Source organism: Phoenix dactylifera, chromosome 1 (genome assembly GCF_051530095.1).
Source record: "Phoenix dactylifera cultivar Ajwa chromosome 1, Ajwa_hap1_PhDact_Kaust_v1.1, whole genome shotgun sequence".
In the NCBI taxonomy this organism is placed as follows: domain Eukaryota; kingdom Viridiplantae; phylum Streptophyta; class Magnoliopsida; order Arecales; family Arecaceae; genus Phoenix; species Phoenix dactylifera.
In genome coordinates, this window is record NC_143190.1 from 8933244 (window position 1) to 8952729 (window position 19486).

The window sequence follows — 19486 nt, forward strand, 5'->3', positions numbered from 1 at the left end:
TTTTTTTTATATAAAACACATTTCATGTTTTATTTTAATAAAAATACATGTAATCAATCGATCAAACTCAACACTTTCAATCATGCATCAAATAATGTTCCACAATATGACATATTCAATAATAAAATAATATAAATCACAAATAATATGACTTAAGATTTAATGAAATAAATATTTATAATTTGCCGATAAATCCAAAAAAAAGGATTACATTACTTACCTTGCTAGTGAAATCATCCGACAAATCTAATTAACTCCAAAAATCTTCCCCAGAGCCTAATATTCAAAAATTATATTTTTTATTAGAATTTAGTCCTGATTATTTTAAGAATAAAAATCCTAAGTCTCAATATCCACATAGGGCTAGTCAAGCGAGAGTGCCTGACATCCCGATTAGGACCTCCTTCACCGAGATCATTGAGGAGGGCCCTTTTCTGGATCCAACAAAATGTTGCCCTATATTTTCTTTACTTCTAATCATCCCCAAACTTGACCTAACACTATGTTTGGTCCTTCTCTCTGCCCTAGAAATAGGGACAAGAGGATCAGTGAAAGGGAGAAATAATAAAGAGGAAAACAATGTAGAGAGAGAAAAAGAGAGAAAAAATAGAGAAGAGAGAGAAGAGAGATAACAAAGCTTCTCTCTCTAATTGAGGAAGGGGAGCATTGTGGGTGGCTCCTGGTGGGGACTAGCAGTCAGAGGATCGATGATTGACCATCGTGGATGGCGATCGATGGCAATAGAGGACCGATGACAAAAAAAGTCAAACAAAACTTCACTAAAATATGGGTTTCAGTCCAATATCTTGAGATCCATGGCATCCCAATGGATAGGGCTCTGACTACGGCTACAAGCTGATATGAGGGATCGGACAAAGGTTTCAACAACTAGCACCGACAATGAAAATGATCAGAAAAAGAAAGAGGGTCAGATGTTTAATAGAGCAAATATAGCATCATCTTTCTTAGCAAAAATTTGCTAATAGCCAACCGAAATCAGAGCTCCAAGAATTGAGGAAGAGGGAGAGGAAGTTCAATCGAAGGACTTTGGGTTCTTACCTGGCTTCTGACAATGCTTAGGTTGCAGCAGTGGTAGAAATCATCCGTGATGGAGCTCGGCCAAGTGCTAGCAAACTCCACTCAAGGTCGAGGTTTTCAATGGAAAATCAAAGAAAAGATGGGATGGCTCTAAAAAGAGCTAAGGATGTTGGAATCCATCTTAATGTCAAATCCCGTCCGATGAATTCAGACAGCAGACTCCCATTAGGAATCTACTTCTCTCATTGCACGTGCCAAGCACCTGCCTTTTTTGTTTTTCTTTTTTTCGATTATGAGCTAATTCATCTATTTGGGCCAAACAAGTGGACCAAGCTCAGCTCCGTATTAGGCTGAGAAGAATTGGGTGTTACATTCTCCTCTCTAAAAAAAAAATCATCCTCAAAATTTTCAAACGTGGTTTCGAAAAGCTGGGATAATTTTGCTTCATCTCATCCTCTAGTTCCTAGGTGGCTTCTCTTTCTGAATAATGACTCCATTGCACTTTAACATAAGGAATGATACAGTATCTTAATGCTTGATCTTTATGGTCCACTATCTGTACAAGATACTCCTCATATGATAAATCTTCACAAACATGTAAGGGCTCAATCTCTAAGACATGATTTGGACCTGTCACATATTTCTTCAACACGGGGATATGGAAGAAATTGTGCATAATGGAGAGCAAAGGCAGCAAGGCAATTCTATAAGCTACCTCACCAAATCTTTGTAAGATCTCAAACGGAACAACAAATCTAGAATTCAACTGCATGGAATACCGAATCTCGAGATTCCCATCGTAGAAGATAATTTAAATCACCAACCTAAAACTCCGACTCCCATCTCCTAAAATTTGCATAACTCTTCTATCTACTCTAAGCAACTCGAAGTCATTCTTTGATCAGCTGAATTTTCTTAATTGTTTACTATACAAGTTTAGGTCCCAACAGTCTTTGCTCACCAACATTATCCCAACAAATCGACAAACGTCAACTTTTACCATATAATACTTTATAAGGTGCCATCTGGATGCTAGCCTAATAATTATTATTATATTTAATATTTATTAAAGGTAGATACTTATCCCACGAACTCTTCATATCCATAACATAGACTCTCAACATATCCTCTAAAATCTGTACAGTCCTCTCTCACTGACCATTAGTCTGGGGGTGGAAGGCAGTACTAAAATTCTGCTTAGTCCCTAAGGCCTTATGTAAGTTTTTCTAAAATTGCGATACTAAGACGGTATCTTAATATGATACAATAGTCACTAGAATTCCATGCAGCCTTATAATCTCTTTTATGTATGATTTTGCTAACCTTTGCAAACTAAAACCAACTCTAATATATGAAAAGTTTACAGATTTTATTAATCTATTCATAATAATCCAACTTGCATCATTACCGCTAGAAGTCTTTGGTAATCTAGTTACAAAATCCATAGTAATATGTTCCCACTTCCACATTGGAATATCAAGAGGGTGAAGCGCCTACTAGTCTTTGATGTTCAACTTTAACTTGTTGACACACCAAATATTGAGCCACAAATTGAGCTATTTCCTTTTTCATATTATTCCGCAAATCTCACTCCTTCAAATCTCGATACATCTTAGTACCTCTAAGATGTACTGTATATCCAAACTAATGAACCTATTTAAGAATTTCCTGCTTAATTTTCTAATCCATAGGTACACAAATCCTATTCCAAAATCTCAAAGTTCCATCATCATGTATTTTGAATTCAGATTAATCACCTAATTTCACTAATTGTCTATTCTTCAATAATTGTCGATCATTATTCTAGGTAATTTTAATCTTTTCTACAAGTGTCGGCTGAACTTGCATATTAGCTAATTGAATCCCTACGTCATGTAGTCAAATCTCTAAATCAAGTCTCCTCATATCTTCCAAAATATGTCATTGATTAGAAATTAAGGCAGCCCTATTCCCTATAGATTTTATAATTAGGGCATTTGCAACGAGATTAGATCTTCCATAATGATAGTTAAACATCAAATCATAATCCTTCAATAACTATAGCCTTTTTTCTATCTCATATTCAGTTCATTTTGAGTAAATATTTTTTTCAAACTTTTGTAATCTATAAATCATACTCTCCATATTCTAAGAGAGGAAACTACCATTGCAAATTCCAAATCATATGTAAGGTAATTTTGCTCATAAAGTTTCAATTGTCTAGAAGCATATGCCACCACTTTACCATGCTGCATCAGTATGCCTTTAAGTTCTTTCCTAAAAGCATCACTATAAATCATGAATCCTTCACTACTTGGGGGTATGGTAAGAATAGGGGCTGAAACTAACCATCTCTTTAATTTTCGAAAACTTTGCTCACAATCCTTGGTCCATTCAAACTTAATCTCTTTTTAAGTTAGATGAGTCAAAGATAAAGCTATATGAGAAAATTCTTCCACAAATCTTCTATAATAACCTGCTATCCCTAGAAAACTACAAAACTCTAAAATATTTGTTAGTATGTTCCATTGAACCATAGCTTCACTTTCATTGGATCTATGGAAATCCATCTCCAGATACGATATGTCCCAAAAATGCTATCTCCTCCAACCAAAACTCATGCTTCTACAATTTAGCATAAAGTTTCTTCCCTCAAATGTTCCTCATGCTCGATTTTACCTTTTGAATGAACTAAGATATCATCAACGAACGCCACTACAAATCGATCCAAAAAAAAATTTGAATATTATGTCCATTAAATCCATAAAGGTTGTTGGAGCATTCGTCAATCCAAATGGCATCACTAAGGATTCATAGTGTCCGTAATGAGTTCTAAATGCAGTCTTTGATGTATCCTCGGCTTTGATTTTCAACTGATGAGACCCTGATCAAAGATCAATCTTAGAGAAAACCTGTGCACTTCGCAACTAATCAAACAAACCATCTATTGAAGGTAAAGGGTACTTATTTCTTACAGAAATTTTGTTCAGCTTCCTATAATCAGTACAAAGTCTCATACTTCCATTCTTCTTTTTCACGAACAATATCGGAGCTCCCCAAGGCGATGCACTAGGTCGGACAAAATCCTTATCCAACAAATCTTGTAGTTGATCTTTCAATTCTTTCCACTCAGTGGGGGCCACTCAATAAAGATCTTTGGAAATCATACCCGAACTTGGTATTAGATTAATTAAAACACAATTTCTGTATCCGACGGCAATCCTTGTAAATCCTCAACAAAAACATTTGAAAATTTATTCACTATAGGAATGTCTTCTAATCTCAATTCATCTTGGTAAGGGTCCCTTACTGAAGCTAGAAAGCCTCTATACCCTTTCTTTAGCATTCATCCAGTTTGCAATGGCAATATAATATGTGGAGGGGTAGCTTCTATATTTCTAATGAAACTAAACTCTATTCACCCGATATCTGAAAGTTCACAATTTTTTTATTATTGTCAACTGAGGCATGATAAGTGGCAAGCTAATCCATTCACTGTATAACATCAAAATTTCACATATCTAACACTGTTAGATTAGCAAGCAACTCTCACGTCTTCTATTTTGATTCTATAGGACTGCATATAGTATTAGTACTCAATATACCTCTTATTGGTGTCTCAACATATAATTTTGTTTTCATAGGTTCACAAAACATTTGGTTTCTAACAAAAACAGTGGATATGAGTAAATGCATAGTACCAAGATCAAATAATATATAAGAACAAACATCAGATATGAGAATGGTACTTGTTATCACTACATTAAAGGCCTGCATATCTTATTGTGTAAAGGCATAAACTCTTCCTTGAGCATTTGGTTTTTGAATTCCTTTCTTATTTTGAGCTATCTGTGTAGATTTGTTCTGATTCCTTTAAGGATAGTTTGCTATTTTATGTCCCTTTTGATCGTAATTGAAGCATGCACCAATATTCCAGAGGCGATCCTCCTCATGATCTCGGCCATAGTTAGAACATTTACCTTTCTAGTGAGTTTTGCCATTTTCTGGCCTCTTAGCTAAACCCTTATCATTCTTATTTTTATTTCACCCTTGAGATTCATCAGACCTACTCGTTTTTCTTTGATTTCTTTACCACTTAGCATGAGTTTCATTAACTTACCTTTCAATTATTAATGCTTTGTTCACCCCATGGATGCATAGGTAATCAACTCATATAGTACCACTTATTTTCTAATTTTAGTCCTCAATCCAATTTCAAATTTATGCACTTGTTCTTGCTCATCTTCAACCATCCTTGGAACAAATTTGGCAAGCACTGTAAATTTAGCTTCATATTTTGCAACTATCATATTTCTTTATTTCAAATGAATAAACTCCAACTCTTTCTATATCCTCACACTCCGTAGGAAGTACTTACCATAATTGCTTCTCAAAATCTTTTCCAAGTGAGTTGTGCCCTATTTTATTCATATTTGTGTTTCAGCATCTGTCACCAATAGAATGCCCTACCCTACAACATGTAGGATGCATAGAGGATCTTTTCTTCATCATGGCATCTCAGAACAACAAATGCTTTCCTCATCTCCATAAGCCAATTTTCAGCTTCCAAAGATTTCAGTCCCCTTGAAAGCTGGTGGAGCCAGTTTCTTGAACTTTGCAATGTTACTTTGCTACTCCTGTTGCTCCCCATGTCCTTGTTGTTCTGTGTATGTCGTTGTAGCTAAGTCTGTTGCTATTATCTCTATTACTATTGGAGCAACTGCTACTGCATTTGCTACTACATCCACGTCGTTCCGACTAATGTTTGCATTAGTTGGGCTATACTAAGTTCTTGCTACTCTGTTTGAGTATTCCTAGAAGGATCAATGACTCCCTCCTACTGAGAAGTGTCATCGACTTGTTGGCGAGTACTACCAACTTGCTAGTTTGATGCCTCTCAAGCAGCATCTCTAATAACCTTTTTCATCCAATGTGGAGGCATCTTCACCTATATCCATCAAACAGCAGCAAAATACTTGATAAAATTATTAATTAATTAGAAGAATGATTAAGATAGCTTATGCAGAAATCATCATAAAGTGGCACTCCAATGCCCCTAGAGTCTATCCATCTATACTCATGTGTCAGACTTTATATCTTATGACATCCACGTATGCTCTAGTACAATATTAACCGTCATGTCCTGGATCTGAAATCACGAGCATGGGATCACAGCAACTACCACAAACTCATTGAAAATTTAAATAACTAACATTCAAAATTTATATAACTAATCAAAATTTAAATTTAATATCTTACAAAACCAACAATTTTCTAAAGTCATGCATCAAACTTTAATAAAAAATTCTAATCTAGAATAAAAATATAAAATTTCTACCTCTAGTCACTCTCTCATAGCAAATCCCCAAGTCAAGCTAGTTCTCTAAATAAAGAAAAGTAGAGAGATAACGAATAATGAGCTACACAATCCAATAAGTAAGAAACACTTTAACTAGATTAATCAGACAATAAGATAAATAATATTTTTTAGAAAATAAGCATGCATAATATATCAATTTAAAACCAAAACAAAATATGCAACTTGATCATACATGCGAATTTAATTTTTCTCAAAATTAAAATTTTTATTATGAATCTAATTTCTTCAAAACATCAGATTCATTTCATCAGCCATAAGCTATAACCATATCTTTTCTCTAGTAGGGTCATAAATATATTAATTTAGGATAAAACATATACCAACATTTAACCCTATTGGTGGGGTCCGTTACAAACATTTAACTCCCATTGATGGAGTCTTTTGCCAATATTTAACCCCCATTGGTGAGGTCCTCATGTTGTGCCACATTTGTGATAAGCCATCCTATTTGCAGTATAAATCCTTTAGGACTAATTTAAGTACCAACATACAACCCCTATTAGCAGGGTCATTTATATAGTCAGGCTAAGAATTCAAAATCATCTCAAATCAATTTTTTTTTTTATAAAACACATTTCATGTTTCAGTTTAACCAAAATATATGTAATCAATTGATCAAACTCAGCACTTTCAATCATGCACCAAATAATGTTCCACAATATGACGTATTCAATAACAAAATAATATAAATCACAAGCAATACAACCCAAGGTTTAATGAAATAAGTATTTATAATTTGTCAATAAATTCAAAAAAAAGATTACATTACCTACCTTACAAATAAAATCATCCGACAAATCCAATTAACTCTAAAAATCTCCTTGAGAGCCTAAGAACCAAAAATTATATTTTTTATCATAATTTAGTCTTGATTATTTTAATAATAAAATTTTAAGTTTTGATATGCTTATAGGACTGGCCAAGTGAGAGTGCCTAACATCTCGATCGGTCCAATCAAAATAATTTTATCTGATCATGGTTGAACTACTATAAATGGTTCAACAGAAATTAAAGATGACCAAATCTAACGATGTCCATAGTTAAGGTCGGCATGCTACCCAGCAGCCATGGATCAGGATCTCCTTCACCAGGGTTGATCAAGATCATTGAGGAGAGCTTTGGATCCAACAAAATCCTGAGGAAATAATAGAGAGATAAATAATGTAGAGAGAAAACAAGAGAAAAAATGGGGAAGAGACAAAGAAGAGAGAGAAAAAGAGATGAAGCTGCTGGTGGGGACTGGCGATTAGAGGACTGACAGTCAACCACCATGGACAATGACCAACGATAGCAGATGGGCGGCGGCAAAAAGAAATCAAACAAAACTACACCAAAATAGGGTCTTTGGTCCAATATCCAAAGATTTATGGCATCCCGATGGCTGGGGCTCCGGCTATGGCTACAAGCTGCTACAAGGGACCGGACGAAGGCCTCAACAACGAGCACCAGCGGTGAAAACGACCAGAAAAAGGAGGATAGATGTTTGATAATAGGGGAAACAAAGCATCAACTTTCTTAACAAAAATCCGACAATAGCCGGCCGAAATCAAAGCTTCAAGGACTAAGGAAAACGGAGAGGGGATTCCGGGCTCTTACCTGGCTCACAGCGGAGCATAGGCCACGACGGTGGTAGAAACCGTCCAGGATGGAGCTCGGTCAAACGCGGGCGAACTCCATTCAAGGCCGTGGTTTTCAATCCAAAATCGAACAAAAAGTGGAGGGCTTTAAATAGAATCGGGGACGACATCATAATCCGTCTCGATGTTAAATTCCATCCGATGAATTCGAGAAGAAGGAAACTCCCACGGGAGTCTACTTCTCTCATCGCACGTGCCGAGCACGTGCCTTCTCCTTCCTTTTTTTTCTTTTTTTTTCATTCTGGGCTAATTCATATATTTGGGCCGGTCAAGTGGACCGAGCCCAGCACCCTATTAGGCTGAAATGGGTCGGGTGTTACACGTCCCCTTCGCAAGCGGCAAGGGCTGTACCATCCAAACGAAGGTTCTACCTAGTGATGGGCATCGGGCCGTGCCTGGCCCGTCCCGCTTTGTTAGCAGGCCGTGCCGGACACAGCCCGCTCAGCGAAAAACGCAAGCCCGGCCCGGCCCCAGGCCCGTGGATTGGCGGGCCAGGCCGGGCACGGCACGAGACGGGCGATGCCAGGGAGGGGGAAGAAAATAGCCATTTCCAACGGCTATTTTTGGTTTTTTTCCAAAATACCCCTCCCAACAGTCCAAAAACAGCTAATTTGAGGGATATTTTGGGAAAAAAAATTTCTGGCTCGCGAGCCGTGCCGGGCCCAGGCCCTTATGGGCCGTGCCGGGCTGGCCCGCGGGCATTGCCGTGCTTGGCCCGCGGGCCGTGCCAGCCCATGCCCTTATGGGCCGTGCCGGGCTCGGCCCGCGGGCCAGAAAATGGTAACCCAGCCCGGCCCCCTTTCATGGGTCGTGCCTGGCACGGCCCGTTACTGTAGCAAGCAGGCGGTGCCAGGCACGGCCCGCTTCGTGCCGGGCCGTGCCGGGCCATGGGCGGCCCGGCCCAGCGCCCATCTCTAGTTCTACCGTCCGACCAAGATTTTGGCGGTAACTAGGAAACATCTTGACTTTATACTTTTGGTCTGCCTGTAGTTTCCACTGGTTCCTACTCTTCAGCTGTCCATAATTCATCAGTGATATGGTCGACCAAATCAATAAGCATTGGCTATGAATCTTCCACAATCCGTTGTCTATCAGGGAAAATTCTATGCAAGCAAACCATCTCACCATTAACGACCACAGAGATCCTTCTTTCTCCACCCTCCAAGAACGGTAGGCAGGTATTGCACGTGTTGCGGCAAGCTTCGCATTTTCAGGTCACTTTTTTGGTAGAATATACCCCACGGTCTTTGCCAAAGTGGAGTCTGCACCTCCTGGCAAATACTTAGCCCCACCAGACTGATAGCTGAGTGCCAGAAGGGTCCATCATGTACTTTCTCAATTGGGGGTCGCCAATTGCTGCTCTCCCCCTCCTATCCCTTAGACCAGTACAAGGGCCAGAACCCAGAGGGGAAAAAGAATGGAAGAAAAATTAGATTCGGAAAACAAAATTGATGATGACCGAGAATGATATCCTAGGAGGTAGAAACAGTCTAGTTGGCACTAAACCTTTAACAATTAGGAAGAAATTTTCTCGGACTGATTAAGAAATGTACATCAGTTGCGCTGACTAATTCATCCTATTTTGAGCCCAAATAGAGAGAACCTCAAATTGGATACCAGAACGTCAAACAATATGGACCTAATAATTAGAAAGAGCAATCCATCATTTAGTAGAATAAAGTAGACTCGCGTATAAAGGATACACATCAAAAGATTAGAAAAATAACCATCAAAAGATTAGCCTTCTTCAAATTTAAGGAAAATTTTTCTTTCATATTTAAGGAAATTTTTTTTTCTTCCTGCATTCTGCAATTTTCTAAGAAAACTTTATTCTTTCTTACAGGCGGAACTTTTCAAATAAACCAAAATTTATCTTAGAGATGGTTATTATAGGAACATAAGCATGTCCTTATACCTTATTCACAGCTCTTCCAACAATAGTCACAGCTTATTTATTGGGAATGAACTATAATACTTCAATTTGGGTTTAAATAAGGTAGACATCATCAAGCAGGCTGTGGCATGTTTAACTCAAGACAAACATATTATCTCACACTGAATATACATTTCATTGAAAAGCAAAAACAAATCCCCATTACCATTTAAAATATGGACTCCGTTCAATCTTTAGCAATAAAACACTGAATGAATAGCTCATACACGTACATTGTGCGCCAACAAGATTTTACCCAGAATACCTGCAAGTTTTCAACAGATATTACCTCTCACATCAATAACCGACAAAGATAACTAATTGGCTATAAAGAATGATAAGTAATAACCTGTAAAGCACAAAGAGCAAACCTGCTAAATGAAAACAAACTTGGCAGTCAGACAAGTTACCACAGTGAATTTAAGTCTGGCCTCATGCACGAAACCTGTGACATGCTATTGTAAAAACAAAATACAAACATTCAAGAATATTGAGTTCACATGATAGGTTAAATGGTATCAGAAGATATTCCCAAGTTACATCCCAGGAGATTCAAACAGGATACAACAATAACTCTCAATGTCCATCACCAACTATATGTTCAGACTTCAGACTAAAACTCAGAAAAAAACAGATTGGAACAGCCAAGTGCCTAACTTTTAATGACTTTCAGCAATTCTGGGGAGGTCTCGGGCTGAAGTTGCCCATCATCAGGGTTGACAGGTGCATCCACAGGAACTGCAGCATCTTTATCTTTGCAGCTTCCTTCTTCTGGAACCTTGCTTTCTTTCACCACTTGCTCAGCTGAATCAGTAGGTGGAGGCAGTATGTCAGTATCAGCAGGGATAACCTTACTGCTTTCTTCCAATTCTTCAGTTTTCTCTCCAATATTTTCTGCTCCCTCTTTTAGTGCAGTTTCTGCAGAAATAAACTCTTCTTTGGATTTTTCATCACCATCTCCATCGGCTTTTACTTTTTCATCAACTGCACCTGTGCCTTCAACTGTTGCATCTTCAGCTTCAACTTTTGCATCTTCCTGAGCTGCAGGACCTTCAGTCACACTATCATTAGCTTTTTTTTCATTTTCTGTTTTTTTGGAGCTTGCTTTTCTTTCTCGTTTTCTGGATTTTTCACCTTCTGGGTTTTCTGCTGCCTTCATCTTTTCATTAATTCTAGCAGAACGCCTAGGCGTTTGTCCTGTTTAAAATCCATGTCAAAAAAAGAGTGAACAAAGAAATCATGTTTGCTAGAATATGTATGCAAAGCTTGTTCCCATGCATGGAAGAGGTGGAGGATTAGCAAGCAAGCATGAGAGAGAGAGAGAGAGAGAGAGAGAGAGACCTGTTCCCCAGTCAAATTCAGAGGATGGTGGATTTTCAGGGTGCAAACGTAGGAAAATTTCCAGTTGTTTCTTATTTTTTATTTCTTCACCATTTGGCGATATGAAAACTACGTCATTTCTACGTGGCGTTCCGACTTTTTTGGGCATCAACTGCAAATGCAGGAAAAGACATTATGTTATTAAGCCAAGAAAATGAAAACGTAAGAGAGTTCTATGTGTTCTTTGTGTCAACTAGTAACAAATACTTCTCCAAGTATGACATCAAAGTGCCAGATTTTACTCCACATCCTATGTGTTCTCTATTGTGTCAACAAGTAACAAATATTTCTCCAAATATGACATCAAAGTGTCAGATTTTACTCCACAAGCAAATCCTGTAGAAAGAGTTTGAGCAATTTTGAACTGAAACAGTTCTCTGTTGAAAAGATATATTTGGCAATTATACTTACCACAGAATAGGACTTCACCCTTTTCCCTTGCAGTACATTAAAGGAAAGATAAGAGGGGAGGTTCCGAACACTTCCCAATTTTGACATCTCCAATACATGTTTGTGTATACATATATCCACAGATATACATATAAATGATGACATATCCATCCCTTTTTGTTTATCCTACCATGGTCCCAACTGCCAACTTAGGAAACCCTCTTGTATATGAGGTCTAAACAGTATGTATACTGAATAAAGGACAGCTGGTATAGATATTTTCTGAAGAAGCAAACCTTGTTGATACAGAATCAAACATGTCCATAATTTCGGTTTTTCACTATCATAATAGTTAATTATAGTAAAAAAATTTGTAATTATAAAAATCAAACAATTGCCCAATTTAAGGGCAGAAATGATATCAAATCTATTGTATAATGGATATGTCCCTGAAGTGCTGCATAGATATCTTTGATAAAGCAGGATTAAAATTTATCAATTTACTATTCTAGCTTAATGCAGCCTAAACTTCTTATGAAACTAAAGAAAATCCTCGCATATTTCAGGTCTCGTGGACTTCCACAGTTATAAAAGAATGAATACAAATGATTCCTTTTAATACTATCCCAGATGACACAGAAATTATATCATACACCGATCTCTGTCTATGAGAAGAATACATGCTTCTGGATAAAGAATAGGAACTAGGTAATTCTGCCAGCTAAAGGAAAGGAAACAACAAATGTTACCATATAAGGATATGACCATGAAGCAATGCCGAGATGTTCCTAGTACATTTAAGACTGGTCAGATAGGAACACTCCCAGGATGTCATACTAGCACCATAAGATGTCAGAATAAACAGAAAATGTGGGAAACACCAGAATGAAGAGGATGGAGAAGATAACCTACTCTAATCAACAAAAGAAGTAAATACTTTGATTATTTAAAAGCTTTGCACACCATATACCAATTCAGATACATCGTTTTACGTAATCTCAGGATTAATAACTTAAAAACCTTTGTAGACCATATGCCATTTCAAATATGTTGTGTTATACACAATCTTAAGATTGATTAAGATAATTTTTAGTCAAGTACAAAGTGTCGATAACAAGATTGCAGTGAACAACTGAAAGTTTCAAACTTAAATGTACATCCTTGCCCAAAACATTCAAAATATCAAAAAGAAAGAAATTTATTGTGAGGTTACAACAAAGTTTATTGTAGGGAATGTGGTGTACAACTAAGTTCATCAGGCAGCACCATAACTGCAGTTTCCATGGTGAGGATGCTGTCAGATTAAATATTCCCAGCATGAAACAAAATAAATGAAAAATTTTCCAATTCTATACATAAGAATGGGCCCAAAATTCTAATGGATTCACAATTAGGGCCAACAAAATCTTCATTTGATGTTTACATAGTAATAGAGCTAGGATAAAGTTCTCTTTGTAAAAACCTACTAGGAACCAAAAGCTAATGAAAGAGCACATCAGGACTGTAAGATAAACAAACATTTTCCATTCAGAACCTTTGTTTGAATGTTTAAACAAAGAAACCAGAAAAGACGATGTAAGAAAGGTTGATGGGTTGTTTTGGTCTTCAGTTATTGGGATGATTAAGTGTAAGGTTAAAAACAGTTATTCAGAAATATTTTCAGGTTTTTTATAGACAATATTATAATAAGAAAGAGAAACATGTTGTCCGAGCATGGGGATTCCATAGGCTAAGGTTCCTTTTTGATTTAAAAGCCACACGGAAGGTTTTCAAGATACGAGGGCAGAGATCCATATATTTGGTATAAATACCTGAAATAAAATCTAATAATAACATTGAAGTTCACTGACAAAAGAGTAATACAGCATTCATGGCAACTTCTAGATTGAGAAAATCATTGATCAGATCTGATCTTAGGTACAGGCTGTGCAATAAATTTTAATTCCACACTCAGCGTAATTGAAAATTGAAGAAAGCGCAAAAAAACAGAAAAATACAGAGAAGAAGAAACAACAGGGAGAGAAAATGGATTTGGACGATCCAATCAAACTGAGGGCATCAGTTATACGTTCTTACAGATATGCAGTGCATAGAAAATTTTGACTTAAGCAGGAGCAGAAGTTGTTAATGAAACAGAATAGGATTAGAAAAGTACAAAGGGATGAGAAAGACCAGGAACAAGAAATGACTTGAAAGGAGCCAATCCCCAATTTATTATCAAAATAATTGACTCTCCCTACAAAAAACCAGTCATCCCTTGCTAATTTACTAAAACAAGCCAACTCTAATTCCTAAATTATATTTTTCAGATTTTTAACATGGTTTGCCATACTAATCCGAACAACCCAGTACTAAGCATATTGTACTGTATTAGTAAAGTACCATTATGGTACCGAGGTTCAATATAGCGCAGAGGCTAAATAGGCTTGTACCATGTGGAGCTAGCGTGTTCTACATGGCATTCTATTGTCTCAACCCATACCATCCAATTTTGGGTGATAACATAGCTGCGGGTGAGAAAAAGGTCTCCCAACCCTATGTCGGTACAAGGAGTTTATTATACCATACCAGCAAGCTACCAATACATTAACCAATTTTGGTGCAATGAACCTTGACTCTTAACAAGAACAGAAAAACTGAAAAAACTCAAATATTAAGATCCCTTATGCATCTTGCGGTATAGAAATATCTCCCAGAGCAATTAACTAGGCTCCCAATATATCTCATAGATTCAGGAATTCCTGCAACATGGAAAATGTATGAATTGCTGAAATAGCAACAAGCAGGCCTTTCTTTTGGAACTCTATTTCAATCCAAATAATATACAAAAAGAGCATTGGATGGCATCTTGTAAACCACATAACTAGATCACATCAGGTGATGGTCTAGAGAAAATTCCAATCCATGATACATTTCTGCATGGGTATCTAAATTTAAGAAATAACAAAAGCTTTGGCAAACAAAAGTTAATAAACAACTATACAACTTGCATAAATGGGACTACAATCTACCAAAGGCCATATCAATGAATAGTGCTTCTTATACAAGAATAATAAGCAACGATAATAAGTTATTTACTCAAACCTCACAATGACGGGAGCCTCGTGCACTAGACTGCCCTTTTAAGCTAAGCAACTACGATAGCATCATTTGCTAAGCAAAAAAAATAGGCACGATAAATAGTCCAATTATGTAACAAATCTGGAAATCGAGTTCCAACATGAATATGCATAATGGCACAGATTTACACCTGCAGGAGATTTAACAAGGTAATAACAAGGTGTTCAAATTTTTTTTTAAGGGTCTGGAACAAGGATGAGAGGATTCAAGACAACATGAGTGGAGCTTGTGAGAAAGTATTTCGTAAAGTTTGTGGTAAAGATTTATTGGGAAAATAAGAATCCATAACGCAACCTAAAATTATATTGTTAAAATCATCATCACATGTAGAGGATAATACTCATAGGATGTACTGCGGCAACTGAAAAAGAATTCTAAAACCTTCAGCTATACTGATTTATATGTTGGTTAACTGACCAAACTACCCTTCTCTATTTTCCTCTTTGCTAATAAATACAAATGGCATATAATTACCTCAATTCCACATGTAAGCACCCAAAAGACACTGCACATTGACAACAGCCTTAACTTAGCAATTCATTATAAACAATCGAGAAAGACGATAACAAAGTAGGCTGACCTGCAAGGAAACTATGAGAAAGTTCAGGAAGGTTAAAATCAGCAGCAAAGGGTACACTTAACAAGAACAAACAATCGACAAATAAAAGATTCGTAAGATCAATCAAATAGTCTTTCCACCCAGGAAGTCCCTTTAAATCATAGTATAGATGTGCACAAGGTACGCGGTACCGACTGTACCGACGTACCGGTGGGCATCGGTACCGGTACGGTACCGAACCAAACCGAGCCGAACCGGTACGGTACCGATAGGGATAAAAGCCAAAAAAAATTTGGAGCTGGTACGAACTGGTCGGTTCGGATCGGTACAGATCGGTACTAGTCGGTACGCGTCGATATCGGATCGGTACGGGCCGGTACGCATCGGTACGGTTCAGTACCGAAATATGTAGCTGTACCGTAGCGGTAGGGTCCGATACCGGCATGTACCGGCCGGTACCGACCCGTACTGACCGGTACGGCAGACCATGGATGTGCATGCTCGTGAATTTAAGTCACTCATGGCAATCAACATGACACATGAAATACCACGCTAGCACCCAATTGACAAGTGGCATTACATGGAGCCAGTCACATACCAATGGCTGGCAAATTCTAGCATGCAACTTCTTACGATATGTGCCATGCCAATGCCAAGCATGGAATACTCTCTGTGCAAGCTTACACATACAAACACATCCTCACAGTTACTCCTTTTAACCAAGGTAGGAATCACTTCTGCCAATTTAACAGTAATTATCATATAGTTTGGTTCTATGTACATGTCTATCATCCTTATATCCTCTGTTAAGATCTCTGAGATTCTTCAGAGGTAAGCCGGTCTTCTCAGATGGCTGTGATTTTTTGCAGAAAATTAGTTTTTCTATTTTCTAGGTTAGAGGCTTCCTCCTCTTCTACTTTCTAGGATAGGCTCGAGAGAGACTGCTGGAGAAAAAACTACACAAGCCAATGCCTTTGCATGTTGAATACAAAGCACAAATTCTTGAAACTTTCATGCTGCAAATAGTTGGGTTTAAATATTATAATAAATTTCAAAAGTCTGGCTATACCAAAGTATTCAACCACAGATGAAAATCTAAATGTGAAGGCTTCTTTCATTAAATATAGTAGACAATAACATCTAAATAGAGGTGAAAATGGAGGGAATAATATTCATGTTTCCATATTTGAGTCTATCCAGATGTGGATATACATTTTAGTCTCTAGCAAATATCCATATCTGTAATGGTATCCATCAAAGAAAAGCAGATAAGCATATGGATACTCAAATATCCAATCCATGATTCCTTTTGCACTTCCATTTAATCTTATATAGCTTTCAATTACTTCAAAGGGAAATAAATGTGAACATCAACATTTCTCTACTTTGCCTTTCATATGGATACAACCTTGATTTGATGGAGTGTGTCCTTGTAGTCATCAGTATGCCTTTAACTTAACTTTCTTTTCACATAGCAATATCTTTGATTTGATGGATTGCATCCTTAATCGTCATTTTTTAATCCAAAGCATGCAACTCAGTGGAATTATCAAGATCCACTAAAGAATCAGGTGATTAAGTGGATGTTGACAGGTATCTCTATTTCTTCGATCATTATTTGTGAAGTAGAAAAATATCCTACCCATAAAGTTCATCTATATGAGTTATATCTGCATTTATATCCATATTACCAATATCCAATTTGTATCTCTATCCATTTAACACAAATTTTAGCATCAACTAATATCCATATCCATATTCATATATCCCAAATAAAAATGATATGGATATGGATATGCTGCTAGCTAATCTATATACCATCATTTTTTCAGCCCTATACGAGAATACCATCACTACTTGCAACCATGTTTTAGTCAAGTAATATGTTGTTATAGCACATTCATTTCCTGCTCCTGTAAAGTACCCTTTTAAAGAAAATATCACTAAAAAGGTCATGTACAAGCTCTATCAGCCTCTCTCAAGTTGAAACCCTATAAAAATGAAGTCTAGGTATGAGATCAACATGGTTTGACATTTAAATAAAAAATTCAAATAACAAGCATCTTGTGATCCTAAAGAGCTCGATTTCTACAAGTGATGACAAATCTATGTACCTAACAAAAACAGAACGCCATAAAAAAGGAATGGTGAAAAGGGGAAACATTAATGGAAACAAAAATATAAGGACAATATCATCATCGTGTTATTGTTTTTGTTTGTAAGTCAAGAGTATATATAATATATAACTAGCGGAATATGGTATGCATGGCCGGCGGAACTATCCTAAACCATCCAGTTCGGAACATACCGAGTCCTACCGGCGATGGACCGGAGCGGTTCTAGCCACCAAAATGAGAAACCGAAATGGAGGGGGAGAAGGAGAAGGAGAGGACGAGAGAGAGAGCAGGAGAGGGAGGGAGAGGGACAGGAAGGAAGAGAGAGGGAGGGTGGCGGCTGGCCGACAGAGGGCCAAGGAGCCACACGGAGAGGCGGAGGAGGGGTCCAAGAGGGGGCATCTTTTTATTTTCAAAAATTTTAAGTAAAGTTAGCAAATCTCTTGTCAACTTCACTTATATTTTTTAAAATTTGCCGACTTCACTTAACTTTTGAAAATAAAGAGGGCCCCTCCGGGCCCCTGTTTTGAATGAAACAGGAGAACCGGAGGCGGAACCCCTCCTCTGCCCCTTCGCGTGGCTCTATCGGCCTCCTCTCTCCCTCCCTCTCTTCCCCTTCTCTCTCTCTCTCTTCCTCTCTCTGGTTCTCCCTCTCCCTCGCCTTCTCTACTATGCAGCCGAGCAACCGGCCCAGGCCCCGGTTTCAGCACAGCAATCCTTGATGGTATGTACTCCGACTATACTTATGCAAATGATGAAGCGACAAATCATATGATTTTTCTTCTTTGTGCCTACTAATCCCCTGGATAGATTTTTTCTCTACTGGTCTCCACATACCACAACCAAATCTAGCTAACACCATAAAGGGTGAACAATAGAATACCTAGAGTCTAGCCATTAATGATAGTTACCCTTTATTTTGCATTCACGATTTCCTTTATTGGTTTTCTTTTCAGAGGCTAATGGGGCTAGGCTTTATTGAATATCAAAAGAAGACTACAAAAGAAGTTTCCAGAAAAGCATTACACAGAGGGTATGGGAGATTGGGGGGAAGAAGATTACACAAGAAGCTTATAAAACAGAAAACAGGGGAGTAAGAAAGAAGAAAGAGGACTACAGCTCAATGAACTCTGACAGGAACTCTGAATTTCCTCAAACTTGTAGGAATGCCCACTTCATTCTTCTCCTTCCAAAAGTGCAAGTAGCACTTAAACAATGCGCGAATGCTTTAGATTGTTTGGATTCTGATGTGCTAGTTATTCCTGAAGATCCGAGCTTTTCGTTCTGACAAATTTTCTAACAAATAACTACTTAAACCATATCCAATTCAGAGACAAGCTCCTTTAGGATTTTATCCTCCCTCCAAGAACCCATTATCACATCCAAAAAAAAGTGCAGACCTCAGACTCCTATTTTGTAGAGGAAATGTTTCCAGATTGATGAAGCAAATTTACACCTCAAAAAAAGATAATTAGCTTATTCCTCCACTCTTCTACATAAGACAATTATCAAATCAAGCTTGGATCCTCTTTCTAAGATTGTTGGCTGTAAGCAATTTATTTTAAAGTAACACCCAAACAAGATTTTGGGCGTCCTAAGAAGGGGGCAGCTCCAATGATCTTTTGCAACTGGAAAAACAACTCCACTATCATATATGAATTTAGAGGTTATATTATAAGAGGACTCCAAAGAGTTCCATCTCCACCGGATTGTGTCTTCTTACCGATTTCCTTTCCCTTCACATGGATTCACACCTAATGAATCTTACAACTTCAAACTATCTTGGTTAACAACCCAGGAAGATGCCATAAAATGGAGAGAGGTGGTACCAAGTTAGTTGCCAGATAAGCACTAACGCCCTTACAAAATCCACCATTAGGAGCAAAAATACAGCAACTCCTCAAGAGAGATAACTTTCTTCTTTGAATATAAAATGGCAATCCACCTTCATCATGC

General features: G+C 37.5%; 1 protein-coding gene and 1 long non-coding RNA gene across 2 annotated transcripts in view; both read right to left on the bottom strand.

The window, feature by feature from the left end:
* LOC113463285 (uncharacterized) lies at positions 1 to 8238 on the bottom strand. The gene is made up of 2 exons (XR_015977253.1): positions 7994 to 8238; positions 1 to 7532 (listed from the first exon to the last, which is right to left on the bottom strand). It is a non-coding gene; the product is annotated as an uncharacterized LOC113463285 (long non-coding RNA).
* Positions 8239 to 10382: 2144 nt separating this feature from the next.
* LOC113463284 (uncharacterized) overlaps positions 10383 to 19486 on the bottom strand; it is a 30372-nt gene continuing 21268 nt past the window's right edge. The window contains exons 2-3 of the mRNA XM_039114260.2: positions 11309 to 11459; positions 10383 to 11164 (exon numbers count right to left, since the gene is read on the bottom strand). Coding sequence (XP_038970188.1) covers positions 10620 to 11164; positions 11309 to 11459 — 696 coding nt within the window. The 3' untranslated portion in view covers positions 10383 to 10619. The remainder of the gene's footprint in view (positions 11165 to 11308; positions 11460 to 19486) is intronic.